Source organism: Microcaecilia unicolor, chromosome 2 (assembly GCF_901765095.1).
Source record: "Microcaecilia unicolor chromosome 2, aMicUni1.1, whole genome shotgun sequence".
In the NCBI taxonomy this organism is placed as follows: Eukaryota; Metazoa; Chordata; class Amphibia; order Gymnophiona; family Siphonopidae; genus Microcaecilia; species Microcaecilia unicolor.
Window position 1 is genome coordinate 458,428,534 of NC_044032.1, and position 16,123 is coordinate 458,444,656.

The window sequence follows — 16,123 nt, forward strand, 5'->3', positions numbered from 1 at the left end:
GATGACGTTACAGTGTGGGTAGCGGACCAGAGGGAGGGAGGTAGATTGCAGAACCTGATCCAGGAATACTCGCAGGCAACAGCGTCGCAGGTCAATTTTCAAAAGTCCAATAGCCTGTGGGTTGGGGATCAGGGGCTGCAATTTGAGTTGGGAGGTAGGTTTCCTACAGCTGTGGAACGTATACGGGTCTTGGGAATATACTTCGAGAAGGGGGATTATAGGCTCTACAACTGGGATAGGTGTCTCCAAGAAGTGAAGGGGAGGGTGGATAGATGGAAGGGGTGGAAAATGACCATGGGGGAGCGGGTACAGCTCATCAAGGCACACTTAGTTCCTTTGTTTCTGTTCGTCAGTTACATCTGCCTGCTGCCGGAGAGCCGGTACGCGGCCTTGTATGGGGTGTTCTTCCGGCTGCTCTGGGGCAACAGGACGAATCCGGTAAAACGGAATGTTACCTATCTGCCTAGGAGGGAGGGGGGGGTGGGCATGATAAACCCAGTCCTGTTTTTCAGCGCTTTGTTCCTGCAGTTCAATCTGGGGAGGGCGGTAGGGCGGGAGCCACCGGGGTGGGCTAGGAGTGTCCTGCAGTGGTGGCCGAGATATTGGGACCTATGGCGGGAGGGGGGGAGGGTAGTTGCACTGCGAAGGGGGGCTCCGGGGGGGGTGAGTTATTGCAAGACCCTAGTGAAATTGGTGAGGGTGTGGGGGCTGACGGTGGGGGAGGTGAAGGCAGGACAACGGGGGGTCTGGATGGACAGAGTACGGGCGCAGGTGTTCTCAGCTCCTCTGGCGCTGAGGGACGCGCCGGCCCCACGGATGCAGCAGGGGTTACGGTTGATTGCTTCGAACCGCATCCCGGTGAAGTATAAAGACCTGGCGTGGCTGTCCTTTCACGGTAGACTGTACGTCCGAGGAAATTTGAAATATCGCAATGTGCGGGATAGAGGGTGCCCACGGGAGGAATGTGCTGGAACTGAAGAGACGATGGAGCATTTCCTGGTGAGGTGCCCATTTACAGTCCAGGTCTCTGACCGGGTTTCCTCGTTGCTGCAGATCCCCAGTTTCCGCAACTACAGCTATGCGGACTGGGTGTATGGCCCAGAGGGTGGAGAGGGACGCGGGGATCCGGTAACACGCTTTCTGATTTCGGTGATATTGCGGTACTGCCTCTGGATGGCGCGCTGCAGGGTGTCCCTGTACCAGGAGGTCCGGCCGGCGGAGGTAGTCAGCTGGGATGTGGTAAGGGCGGTGCAGGAAGCGGCGAAGTGGGAAAGGGTGGAAAAAGGGGTGGGGGTGGCTTCGAGGTGGTGGAGACACGTGAGGCTTAAGCCGCCATGAGGGGACATGCTTCCCAGGGGATTGTGTGCCAGTTGTCTGAAGGGGTTGTGGGGGGTCGGGGGGGGTTGATCCATTGTATTATTGAGGAGGGGGTGTACATAGATAGGCAGACCATGTCTAGCTAGGAGCCTGGGGTTTGATTTGCATGTCCGGTTTTTTTCTTTGGTCTTTCTAATAAACAGTTTCCACTGTACTATTGAGGAGGGGGAGGGGGTGTACATAGATAGGAGGACCGTGTATAGCTAGGGGCTTGTTTTTGATTTGTATGTTATTTGTTTTTAGTTTTTTCCAATAAAAAGAGTTTTCCAGTCTGTCCAACAAAATAAACTCATTTACATGGTATGTGATACTTTACATGTATACCAGAGTTTGATTTGTCCTTGCCTTTCTCTGGGCACAGACCGTAGAAGTCTACCTAGCACTGTTCTCGTACTAAGTTCTGGAGCTAACGTCGAAGTCCCTTAAAATTTACACTCCAACCCATCCCTATCTATTCAGTCACGATCAGGGCATAGACCGTAGAAGTTTGCCCAGCTCCCATTTTGTTTCCCAATTACTGACATCACCACCCAATCTCCACTAAGATTCCGCGGAACCATTCCTTCTAAACAGGATTCCTTTGTGTTTATTCCACGCATGTTTGAATTCCATTACTGTTTTCATCTCCACCACCTCCCACGGGAGGGCATTCCACATATCCACTACCCTCTCCGTGAAAAAATACTACCTGACATTAGTCCTGAGCCTGCCCCCCTTCAACCTCAATTCATGTCCTCTAGTTCTACTGCCTTCCCGTCTCCAAAAAAGGTTCATTTGCGGATTAATACTTTTCAAATATTTGAATGTCTGTATCATGTCACCCCTGTTTCTCCTTTCCTCTAAAGTATACATGTTCAGGTCAGCAAGTCTCTCCTCGTACAGTTTGCAACGCAAATCCCATACCATTTTTGTAGCTTTTCTTTGCATCGCTTCCAGTCTTTTTACATCTTTAGCAAGATACGGCCTCCAAAACTGAACACAATACTCCAAGTGGGGCTTCACCAACGATTTGTAGAGAGGCATCAACCTCCTTTCTTCTGATGGTTATGCCTCTCTCTATGCAGCCTAGCATCCTTCTGGCCACAGCCATCACCTTGTTGCATTATTTCTTCACCTTTAGATCCTCAGACACCAAAACCCCAAGGTCTCTCTCCTGAGTCGAGCTTACTAATCTCTCCCCTCCTATCCAGTATCTCTCTTTCAGGTTACTGCACCCCAAGTGCATCACTCTACACTTCTTGGCATTAAATTTTAACTGTCTTGGCATTAAATTTTAACTTATATAACATTCAAAATAGAAACCTATATTTTTGAAAAACCTTATCTCTTGCTACAATTCAAAACTAAATAGCTGAATAAAGATTGAATTTTCTATGAATTAAACAATTAAAAATAAAAAAATTCTTAAAAGTGAACACTGTTCAAATCTGGGTACGTGAATGAAACTGACAAGCAGCTGAATCACCACCACCACAGGCATCATTGCACCGTCAACCCTCCCTGCCTACCTTAATGCTATTATCCTAGATGACAATGTAAACAGCAAAAGTTGTACTTAACTTAAAATGACTAAGTACAGAGCTGGTGGAATGCTCTGTGCAGCTGTGTGTTGGCCCAGTTCTTTAAAGTGCCTCTTTTTTATTTTTCATTTACTATGTGATAAAGTGCCCATCTCTTAAAACCTTGAATGCCTTCTCTCGCTCTCAATATATGCTCATTACTATGGATGTGAAGTCCTTGTACATTGTCATCCCACAGCAGGCAGCTTTACAAATAGTGGATATGAACTTACAAAAATTGGATACTTCCTATCAAAAGTTGGCTTTGTTGACTTCAATGGCCCAATGCATAGTGCTGCACAATTATTTTATGTTTGAAGATACGTATTATTTGCAAATACGAGGAGTGACTATGGGGGCCACTGTAGCCCCCCCCCCCCCCATAGCATGTTTATATATGGTGAATTATGAACAACAGCATGTCTATCTTCCATGTTTTGCATCTAACATAGCACTATGGGTCAGATACATTGATGACGTCCTTCTTATATGGAAGGGGGATCGACAGCAACTTGATATTTTCTGTCAGCATCTCAATACATGTGATCCAAACATCGAATCTGAAATCAATGTAGGAGGAACTCAAGTAAATTTTTTGGACATCTCTATCACATTACAACAAGGTCGTTTTAAGCCACACTGAGCCCGCAAATAGGTGGGAAAATATGGGATACAAATGCAATAAATAAATAAATAATACTCAGCTGTTCCATAAACAAACTGATACAAACTCTGTACTTCACTATTCTAGTTTCCACCCGATGTCACAAAAAGAAGCTATACCTTTTGGACAGTTTTTACGGGTGAGGAAAATATGTAATTTGAAAGCAGATTTTCACAAGCATGCTGCAGATATGTCACACAGATTTCAAAAGCGAGGATACCCTCGGAAGGTTATACGAAAAGCACAAAAAAGAGCTGCCAACGTTCGGAGACAATGGCTGTTTGAACCAAAGAAAGGTAGAGGGCAGTCCCACTATGATGAAACTGTCACTTGTGTGTTGCCATATTCTTCAAGAACAATGCAAATTAAGTACATTATTAGGATCCATTGGCCTATGTTGAGGTTACATGGCATTGTTAGCATGCCACGGTTTGCTTATACAAGATCTCATAATTTGGGTGAACTACTAAAACACAAGGAAAGGAATAGATCTTCACCAAGCGATAGAGGTCATTTTAAACGCCATGGCTGCATATATTGCAAATATGCTTGGGTTACGTCAAGTGTCATTCATCCGGTTACTAAACGCATTATTCATTTGCAAGAAAGAACAGACTGTGACACAGCGCAGGTCATTTATGGCATACTGTGCCCATGCTCGCTATGGTATATAGGACAAACCAAACGGAAAATCAAACAGAAAATAGGTGAACATCTCAGTAATTTGCGTACACGTAAGAAGGAGACTCCGTTGGTGAGCCATTGGGATCTTAAGGCTCATCGCGAGGAAGACTTAAAATTTGTAGTTTTAACGCGTATTAGGCAAGTTCGGGGTGGCAACATTGTATCCAGTTTATTGAGAAGAGAAGCAAAATATATCTACAGTTGGCAAACTACAACTCCCAGGGGCCTCAACAAGGCTATTGATTGGTGGGCGGTGACACAGCTATAACTGGTTCATTTAAGATATAAATACTACTGTGCATGTGCTTGTGTTTTGCCGACTTGCACAGGGACTGCTGTCTGTATCCATCTGGTGGTCATTGGACTATGTAAGTTTAGTTTCCTAAATTATTTCATTAAGTGGTATAATATATTAGTATATAGCGTTATCATTTATGAAGATTTTATTTTCTAGATTTCATTCTCCTGAGGACGCCTAAGGGCGAAACATGTGACTACATGTTAAAAAGAGAGCGAGAGAAGGCATTCAAGGTTTAAAGAGATGGGCACTTTATCACATAGTAAATGAAAAATAAAAAAGAGGCACTTTAAAGAACTGGGCCAGCACACAGCTGCACAGAGCGTTCCACCAGCTCCATACTTAGTCATTTTAAGTTAAGTACAACTTTTGCTGTTTACATTGTCATCTAGGATAATAGCATTAAGGTAGGCAGGGAGGGTTGACGGTGCGATGATGCCTGTGCGATGATGCCTATGGTGGTGGTGATTCAGCTGCTTGTCAGCTTCATTCATGTACCCAGTTCTGAGCACTGTTCACTTTAAGAATTTTTTTATTTTTTTATTTTTAATTGTTTAATTCATAGAAAATTCAATATTTATTCAGCTATTTAGTTTTGAATTGTAGCAAGAGATAAGGTTTTTCAATAATATAGGTTTCTATTTTGAATGTTATATTAGATACACCCGTAGAAACCTTAAATTATATATCCCCAGTTTAACTGGTTTAATTAAATTTTAACTGCCAGATCCTCGACCATTCTTCTAAGGTTTGGAGATCCCTTCTCATCATTTCTACTCCCTCCAGGGTATCCACTCTATTGGCTATTTTTCCGTCATCCGCAAAAAGGCACACCTTTCCTTCCAAACCTTCAGCAATATCTCCTACAAATATATTAAACAGAGATATTAAAAGAGATGCTCTAACCATATGTTGCTTACTTAAGGTTTAGTGCACATCTTTTGTACATGGCGGTAAATAAATCCTAATAAATAAATAAATACATCTTTTATTAGTGTAGTTTTTAAGCTCCTGAAGCATTCGGATGTTATTTGCTGTTCCATCACAAACAACCTTTTTTTAACTCACAAGTTAAAAACGTGCACTACATTTGAATACACTTTTTTTCACATTGGCTTTTTAGTGATCTGCTCTGACAAGATAATGGAAAGAGATTTCCTTTTCCATTGATAAAATTTAACTCTTTTTCTCATTCTCTTTCACCATGCATTATTAGTTGATTATTCTTATACTATTCTCAGTGTTCTGGTTTTTTTTTTTAATTCTTCAATAAAAAATATGGGGGTAATATTCAAAGACACATCTGCTACATACAGATGATTTATCCATTTATCTTTATGCCAAATGTTTAGCCACTTTATCCAGAGAATATGAGGTCCTAAATTTAAACAAGTAGCATACATTTAAGTCAGGGCTGTTCTTTGTAAAGTTAAGCTACATACATAAATTTACCTAATAGTCACTAAACATTGCCACTATTGGATGAAATTTGGCCCCACTTAAAAGCACCTCTGTTTCAATCTAATTTTGGAAGGATGCATTTTGGCCAGACATCAAGATGTCCATTTAGTAACCCCTAATATTAAGCAAGATGAAAAGTTCACATTTACAGTGTAACATAGTGGCACGTTCTCCTTCCTCTATTCATAGTCTCAGGAACATCTGTGTGAGCAACTCAGGAAGCAAGAGACATGGAAAGTATGTCCTGATAAAAGTGGAAGGGATGCATGCGTGGTGAGAGAACTGTTGTGTTTAATAACCAGTGGTGTGTATGTGTGAATGAAAAAGTGGTACAGTGTATATTTATGGCAGAGAGTGTAGGTGAGATCTCTGGGAGATATCTAGGGAAGTAGAAGATGTGGGGGATTAGGGAGTATATATTTGAGCAGGAGGCATTCTCCCCCTTCCCCCGTGTTCTCTCCTTCTACCTCTCTCCCTTGCAGTGTCTTCTGTCTTCCTACACTTACTTCCTCTCCTCTTCCTTACATTCTCCCCTCTTCCTCTTACCATTTGCATCCTCTTTTCTTTCAAATCCTCTTCATTCATCTTACTTCCTCCCCTTCCCTTGCCCTCTAATTTGCACATATTCTGTGTCTCTGTCCCCCCCCCCCCCCCCCCCCCCCCCCCCCCACAGTTTCCTTTCACCTTCTTCGGTGAACTGATTGGTTCCTTCGTCACTGCCATGGGAGGCCTCTCTTTTTGTGCCAACTAAAATTGGTTTTCCACCAGCATACTGTTCTTATACTGGCTTAGCTGCCTTCTGCAAGTGGAGATTGGGTTTCTGCTAGCAAACTGCACATATGTTCGCTGTGACCATAGGATATTTCCTTTTCTTGTGCTGGCTAAGGTTGGGTTGCTGTCAGCTTCCTCCTTTCTGTCATGGGCATGCTGAAGACCATGTTCCCACTCAATCTTTCACTTTTTTGTGCTGCTAGGGTTGAAGACCCCCGTGGCACTTATTTTCTTACCGTTCCCAGTCGAATCGGGTTAACTTAGCAGGGCTTAAATTATGATCTAATCATGTTTTGAGAATAAATTATGCTAAAATACAGACCATCCTAGGGGTTTCACAAACTCTTTCATAGCAATGTAGATCCAGAGTGATGGGATAAAATATATTCAAACACCACTCCTCGAAGGGCCACCATCTTCAACCACCTGTCACTCAACCAGATTCAAACCCAGTTTTGCACTGCTGCACCTAGACCAAACTTCCCAACTTGTTTATAAGCTTCATCTACAGATTGCTTTTCTTAAATCTCATGCACCGTGTTCATTATTCCCCTATGAGTTAAATCTGATCACTAACAAAAATTGATTCGATTTGTGGGACATGAACTCCCTCCATAAATCCATAAGAATTCAGTACTTGCAATGTGTGGTTCAGATAAGGTACAATACTTTCCACCAGCAACAATTCTATTAATTTCTCCACAGCAGCAGAACAGAGTGACAAAGTACACACAACAATGAAAGGACAAAAAAAGCACCAAGGGCCGTTCAAGCTTGGGATTGTCAACAGTCTTTTATTAGTTGACACAACGCAGGCCTTGTTTCGGCAACAAGCGTCTGCATCAGGGGTCAATGAAACAAATCTAAGTTAAATATCACATAAAGTACTCGTGACTCATATGGTCAGTAAACCAAGACTGGTTCAAAATATATTATTACAAGAAGCACAACAATGCATCATCGCAAGCTGATGATCTAAGTTTTGCGCCACAACTTAGGATGCCAGCTTGCATAGGCACATTTTTGTGGTTCTTGTAATAACATATTTTGAACCAGTCTCAGTTTACTGACCATATAAGTCAAGAGTACTAACATTACTACTACTACTATTACTATTTAACATTTCTAAAGCGCTGCCAGGGTTACGCAGCGCTGTACAATTTACATTGAACTCTTTTTATTTGTTTACTTTAATCTCATTGATATTATTGAATGTTATACTTTATCCTTGTTCTCAAATATCTGAAATGAATTGTATATCTACTCATTTCTAATTTCTACTACATTTTCTGTACCTTAAATGTAATAATATTCTGTATTTCTCATTCCAATAAAAGCGATCGCCATTGCGGCATAATGTAAGCCACACTGAGCCTGCAAAGAGGTGGGAAAATGTGGGATACAAATGCAGCAAATAAATACAATAAATAAATATAAATCATGAGTTTGTTATGTGATATTTATCTTAGACAGATAGATTCATTTCATTAACCCCTGACGCAGGCGCTTGTCACTGAAACACAGCCTATGGCAAGTCAAACAGTGAAAGACTCTTGACAATCCCAAGCTTGAACGGCACTTGATCGATTAATTTCTCTACAACCAAGCTGAAGTGAACCGGCCAGGAGCTGCTGAACTCCTTACTACTTCTACTTTTGTGGGCAGGATCTGCATCTGCCTTTCTCAACATTTCTAAATTCATTCCTTTCTCCACTCAATGAAAAGAGCTCCCAGTGGTGCCAGCAACCCACCAACTAAGCTACCTTAAAATCCTAGCAGGTGGATAGGGAAACTCCAGCACAGAGGCTGGAACTGGCTTGCATGAGCCCATATCCAACTATAGCCTACCAGGGCATGAAGGAAAATATTTACTTCTGCCACTGCTGCAACCCTGGCAGCAATGTTCCCCCCCTACTTCCCTTGCACCTCCTCAACTGATAAAATTGAAAGGATACCTAAACCTTCAAGGACAGCCCCCTCCCCATGACATTTTCATAAACAGAAGTGTGGGATTACTCCTGCCCCATTTAAACCTATGGATGAAGTAAGATGGATTTGGAATATTCAGTGTCTACATATTAGTGTTGTTAATTCAGTATGAACCCCATTTCCCATAAATTGACTGGAGATTTCCTCCTCAAGATTTGCGGAGTGGCCTAGTGGTTAGAGTGGTGGACTTTGGTCCTGAGGAACTGAGTTCAATTCCCACTTCAGGCACAGGCAGCTCCTTGTGACTCTAGGCAAGTCACTTAACCCTCCATTGCCCCATGTAAGCCACATTGAGCCTGCCATGAGTGGGAAAGCGCGGGGTACAAATGTAACAAAAAAAAAACCTCTCATCTTCTATGAATAATGCACAAAAGTAGTTATGCAGTTTTTCTGCTTTATCCCTTTCCCCTTCAATATATTTTTCTTCCTTAAACAATCTTTCCCTTGCACTTTTTTCTACCATTAATATTACCTTTTAAAAAATCTAATATAATCTGTCTAGTCTTTCCTATGAGTATCAACATGATTATAAAGCAATTTATATGACCCTTTTCTGAGGAGACTGAAATTGACTACATAATCATTGAAGCATCCTGTTTCAAAGCTTTATAGTATTAAATAAATTGCATTGCCTTTTTATGTACTTTAAATGAGTTTATAGTTCAATACTATTTTAAACAGAAAATCAATCATCTAATTTTACAGTCTATTCATGTGCATTCTCCCCTCTATGTTGACTGATAGGAAAGAAAATTATTACCCAACATTACAACAAACTTCTAAATGGATGCTACAAATGTTAGCAAGAAATAAAACAGACTAAGCCTAAGAATTCTGGCTTCTCTGAACTCATTATCCATCTCTTCACAGTGCCATGAGTGATCTAGAATATTTATTTTCAGAAATGAAATTCTTAGATCCAGCCAGCTGTATGGCCCATTCAGTTTTGCAAGTAAATGCATAAATAACATAAAATTTTCATTTTAAAGCAATGATGCTGTCCAGTTTGCTTTTTCTTCTTCTCTGGGGGTTGTCACCAGGGCTCTTTTCTTGATTGTTATAATATACTTTGGTAGGAAGCTATCAAAACAGGAGGAGTGGCCTAGTGGTTAGGGGGGTTAGGGTGATGGACTTTGGTTCTGAGGAACTGAGTGATTCCCACTTCAGGCACAGGCAGCTCTCCTTGTGACTCTGGGCAAGTCACTTAACCCTCCATTGCCCCATGTAAGCCACATTGAGCCTGCCATGAGTGGGAAAGCACAGGGTACAAATGTAACAAAAAATAAATAAAAATACCATTAAGCCAGGTTATTTTACCACAAGTCATGCTATTTCAGCACAAAGTCACATTGCTACACAGGGGCTTAGCCAGACTTTGGCGGGAGGGGGGGGCCAAGGTGAGGGGCACATTTTAGCCCCCCCCCCCCAGCATTGCAGACCCCCCGCCACCTTTGACCCCCCCACTACCCCTCACCCTTCGACCCCCCCCCTTCCCCCCGCCGCCAACCCTCCCCCGAGTCCCCCGCTGTCAGGTATCTGTGCTGGCGGGGGTCCCCAACCCCCTCCAGCCAAACTCCTCCTCAGCTGGTCTCTGGGCCGGCGCGTTGCTGCAGCTGATATGGAAGCCTAGGATTCTGCTTTTTCTGTGTGAGTCGTCCTGACATCCTGCACGTTGAAAGTGCAGGACGTCAGGCGACTCACACAGAAACAGAATCCTAGGCTTCCACATCAGATCCGGGTGAAATGGAGCGAGGTGATAAGCAAATATTTACCTCATTCCAAACAGGATTCAAGTTATTCTTTATCACTTTGGTTTTCTTCTTTACTCCTGAAAAAGTGAAAAACTAAAGTTAGAATGCTAAGTTTCTTTTCACACTGCAAAAATACTGTGAGAAGAGAATAAAAGACTAGAGAAGACTGAAAAGATCTCAAAATAAATAAAGAGGTCATAGCACAGAGGGAAAAAATGATAGATGAAAAAGTTACTAGAAAAATTTGCTTAACAATTTTGACTCATATGCTTCAGAAATGTTTTTCATGTGTATCAGTGACACTGTGCAAATCTTGTTCTATACAATATTCCATGACACTAACTGTGTGCCTGAATCCATGACGCCTGGTTACATTCATCTCCAGCATGTGTCAAAAATCCCACTGTACTTTTCCAACTCCTATCTTTGCCCTTATTTTACTATTTCCTGCAACTCAGCCTCTTTCCTGTCGTTCTCCAAACCAGCCTACTTCCCACTGTTTTTCTCTCTCCTGTCCACACAATTCTTTTCTATTTTCATTACTCCTCCCAATGTTCTCATTCCTTCTTCCAGTAATATTCTCCACTCCCTTCATCTTTCTGCAACATTTTCTCCAAGAAGTTTCATCTTTCTCCACCGCAGTCTACTCAAAATGTACCGATACAGCTTTTCTTCTACTTCCACATAAAGTTCAGGTTTGTACTGCTCACCTAGGAATGAATTCACTGTAACAACTGATTACTTATTTTCTCTCTCCCTGTACCCTTTCTCTTGAACTCTGTTCATCTGACAAATTACTATTATCTGTGCCCTTCACCTCAACTATTTAGTCCCGAAACCACTCCTTCAACTTTGCTGCGCTCTTAGCCCCAGATTCTATATACACTGCCCAGTATACATTGCCCAAATTTGGGTGTGTAAATTTGGGCATGGATTGCAGATATGCATGAAAACTAATTAGCCAATTATTAACAATTATTGGAGTTAACAAGCATTTAATTGGTAGTAATTAGGAGTTATGTGTGGATCTGCCCTATGCCCTATTCTATTACATGCGTGTCTAAATTTCATAGGGGGGGCACTTTTACAAAGGCACAGTAGGCTCTACACGCATGCAGCTCATGCCAAAATGAGTCTATCGCCAGGCTAGTGCGCACCCCTGGCAGTAATTTCAGATATGGCACGTGCCCATAATGCCTGGACAAATTATTGTTTTAATTTACTGCCGCTTGCAGCATTTTTAGCGTTAATCAGCAGCTGGCGTATGCCGACCGGTCACCATGCTTGTAGCGAATGAGCCCTTACTGCTAGATCAATGGGTAGCATTAAGGGCTCAGGCTGTAAAAAGGCACGCACTGGTTTCAATTTTGCCGCAGGCCCTTTTCCTGACCCATTGAAAAACAGCCCCATTTCTCAGACACGGTAGAAATTGGCCCAGCACGTGCACAAAAGACGCGCTCGCATTACCCCACCTATAACCACACCCCTTTTTGACTGTGCACATTAAAATTTAGACGCAGTGCAATTTATGCGAATAAATTCTAATTATTGCCAATTAGTGCTCATTATAGCTTGATAAGTGCTGTTAACAAGGCTGACTGGCTTGTTAAGGCAATTAAATTATATGCGCAAGTTATACAATCTGCTTGGATTTCGGCGCAGAACACTAGGCATACTATATAGAATCCAGGGGGAAATGCACGCTTAGTATTCTTTAAGGGATGCTCCTCACAGAGTACCCTTTATAGAATACTGGTTTAGTGCAGATCATCTCAGTGCCTAAATTTGGGTGCCATTTATTGAATCTTGCCTTCTGGCTAGAACAGATCTTCTAAGTCAGTGCACCATACTCCCTCTCTCACTATATTCAAATCACCTTTTGAGGTTGCTTTCACATCGTCACCATATCTTTATAATAAACTAGTAAGAAAGGCCCATTTCGGTAGGCAATGAAACAGGCGCTAGCAAGGTAATCCCCCACCCTCCCTCGCTGTCTCGCTCTGTCCCCTCCGAGACCCACGCCCCCTCCCATCGCGTACCTGTGCTGACCCCCAACCCCTGAAGTCCTCTTCTCACCTGCGCCATCGTTGCTTGCTCAATTATCTGATCAAGTTTCTGTGCGTGCGTCTGATGTCAGCAAGCAACGACGGCGCAAGAAGAGGACTTTGGCTGTCAGGGGTTGGGGTCAGCACAGGTACGCGACGGCGGTGGGGGAGGGTTTTCAATGGGAAGGGGGGTCGAGAGGGTTGCGGCAGGGGGGTGTAACTCTGTGGGAGGGGCGTAAGGGGGCCTTGAACTGGGAGGGAGGGTTGATACGCCGAGGAGGGGGCGTTGGAGCGCCAAGGGGGGGGCTTTAGCGTTGCACGATGTGGGGGGGGGGGCTCCTGCTCCTTATGTCGCAGCCAATCTGGTGTCTCCTTTCCGGTGACATCAGCCTGGCTTCGGAGCCTAGCTCAAAGGAGCCACGGACACAGGCAGGCCTGTTGGAGGTGAGAATTATTATATAGGATGTACTTTCCTAATCTACTCTGCTGGTCATCTTTGTCTTGACTAAAAGTAAGCTCCGTGGAGCAGAGACAGCCTTTTCATCTGTGCCTGTACAGTGCTTTATACATTTGGTAGCAAGGCAGTGGGCCTGTATTTTAATATAAACACCATGGATAATGGAACACATGGGGGGGGGAGGGGGTTGGAAACAAACCAACCTCTGTCCCTGCTACCAAGTTCCCTAATTGCCGATTCTGTGTGCCAGAAGAAGCTGGTCAGTCTATGATCCTGATGGGCCAACTCCACTCTACTGCCTATAATAAATATATTTTAAACCTCCTAAAATAGGGCCCTACAAGGTTCTCACTGCAGAAGTAAACTGAAAGAGGAGGAGACACCAGGTAAGAACAGGGCCACTGAGTGAGCTGGGTCCGGGGCAGGGCCACTACTGCCACCCCCCAGGATCGTCACCACTGCCTCCCCCAGGATCACCAATGCTCCCCCTCCAGGATCGCCGCTGCTGCTGCCCCCCACCGCAATTCAACATACAATGGCTGGCAGGGGTCCCCAAGCCCCACCAGCAGAAGAAGCCTTCCTCTAGCACTGTTCTTCACTCCACCGCTTTGCATTCCTGTCCTTGCGGCTGCTTTTCCCCTCACATCGCGCATGCTGAATTTCATCAAAACCAAACATACGCGACGTGAGGGGAAAAGCAGCCGCAGGGCAGGCAACGTGAAGAACAGAGCTGGAGAAAGGCTTCTTTTGATGGCGGAGCCTGGGGACCCCTGCCACCCAAAAAAGAGGCTCCGAAGCTCTGTGTCTGCTCCTCCCCAGCCTCTAAGGGAGGCCCGGAACCTGGAGTTTTCTCTCTCCTGCCCCTGTTAGGATGCAATCACCTGGGTCCCATCAGGAGCAGGAGAGAGAGAGAGAGAGACCCCAGTGCTGGGCCCCCTTGGAGGCTGGGCCCGGGGGAATCTTGCCCTCCCCCTCAACAGCCCTGGGTAAGAAGCACTGCTTGTAAACTCCTCCTGCTAGCTGAATGACAATGCTGACAGATCTCTGTGAACAGCGGTGTTTCTTCTTTCTGCAAGCAGATGAATTAACAGTGCAAAAACCTGCCTTAGAAGCCACTGAATTAGCGCAATTGAAAGGGCCTCTCCTACATGTTTGGGTCCTTGGCACATCTCTAGTTTGTCTATGCCTTAATCCTGTTCTGCCTGGTAGCACTTTAGAAATAACCACAATCAAACAAAAGTTGGGGGAAGGCCAAAGAAACACCAGCACAGAGATATTTATTGACGATCAATCAACTCTGAACAATAGTATAAAACCGACTTGACGCAGTCCTGCATTTCAGCTCCACATGCACCTGTCTCAGGAGTCAAATTTAATCTGTGAATGTAGCACAACACATACGCAAACAGTAAATACAACAATAAGATAAACAATAAAATATAGGGCTAGATTCTATATATGGTACCTGAAAAATCTGTGCTGAAAAAAAATACACCTAGGTGTAATCTATAAAGTATGCCTAAATTTAGGCATATTTTATGGAATAAGCCTAAATTTCTGTGTGGATTACAGAATATGCCATGCGTCCTTCCACGTGACTAAATTTAGTCATAGGCAGTTACAACAAGTAAAAAACTTGGTGTAAATCCCGACGCCTAAATCAGGTGCAGACTGGATGTATTCTGCAACAAAGCACACAGATTTGAGAAACGCCCACAACCTGCCCTTTCCATGTCCGTAGCCACACCCTCTTTTCAACTATGGAACTTAGAATTTACGCACATCTCGTTATAGAACACGCTTAGACAGTTCTGCGTGTAAATTCTAATTAATGCCAATTAGTGTCAATTGCTTAAGTGGCAATTATCGGCATTGATTGGCTTGTTAACTAATTAAGTTGTGCGAACAAATCCAGAATACGACTGGATTTGCACACGCAACTTAAGTCACGCTATACAGAATCCAGGGGATAATGTATAAATGAAATAGATTAAAAACAAAAAGCTGATGCACAGTAAAATAGAATATATAGATAAAATGCCATACATAATATGAGTTACCACATAAAAATTGATCAAATAAATAAATGACCTAAAAGCACAAAGGAAAAAAAGAGCATATAAATCACATATAATAGATAACTACTAAACATGACTGATGTGAATAAAGACAGACATATCGACAAGAAGTAAAATTGTTTAAAAAAGCAACTGATTAATAAATGTATAATGAATGAACATAATTAATATGAATAAAAACAAAAATATAAAAGTATTGTAAGATAAGCAATGATGAGGAAAAGTTGATGAAGAATAAACACTAGCAAAGTTGATTGTACAAAGATGACAAAAACATCCAATCCACGATAAAAGCACCCTCTAATGATGAAAGGGTGGCGGTAAGTGCTACCCCCCACAAGTGCAGTCTTACCCCATGGCTATTTCTTTTTTCAGCCTTTTTACCCACTGCAATAAAGCAAAAACAGCTGCTACCGCTAGCGCAGGGCCCCTTTCACCACAACTTAGTAAAAGAGCCTCAAAGAATTTTTCCTACAGACTCAGAATACGAAAATGTCCTTTTTGAATTTAAAAAAAAAAAAAACTACATCCTGAACGTTCCCTGGGGAAATGGAAAATAAATTTCATTTTCCTGACTCTTCCCAAATGTTCAGGTCTGGGGAACTCCTGAAAATATGATGTGACACCATGCTTGCATTATATATTTTTGATGACTACTATAGGAAATTGTTCTATGCTTATACCTAAAAAATGGCCTCTCAAATAGCATTTTATAAATTAATGGGTCAACATTCAATGGCAGCTGTCAGCCTATTTTTTAAACACTAGCAATACACTAGCAATACACAGAACCATTATATAGTTAGGCAGCAGTAGTGAACAAAAGGCAATCAGTGCCACTGGCAGTGATATTCAGACTATATACATTTATCTAGGCAGTTTCTTTAGGAAAATGTTTTTTTCTAACTTGAATTAAGCCATACAGGTAGAAGCAGAATATTTATTTATTTATCTATTTATAGCCTGCTCTTTCCTCTTGTTCTAGACAT

At 42.8% G+C, this 16,123-nt stretch overlaps 1 protein-coding gene across 1 annotated transcript in view; it reads right to left on the bottom strand.

Annotated features, from left to right (window-relative positions):
- DYSF (dysferlin) overlaps positions 1-16,123 on the bottom strand; it is a 591,346-nt gene that overhangs the window by 566,491 nt on the left and 8,732 nt on the right. The window contains exon 2 of the mRNA XM_030190967.1: positions 10,576-10,631. Within this exon, the coding sequence (XP_030046827.1) occupies positions 10,576-10,631 (56 nt within the window). The remainder of the gene's footprint in view (positions 1-10,575; positions 10,632-16,123) is intronic.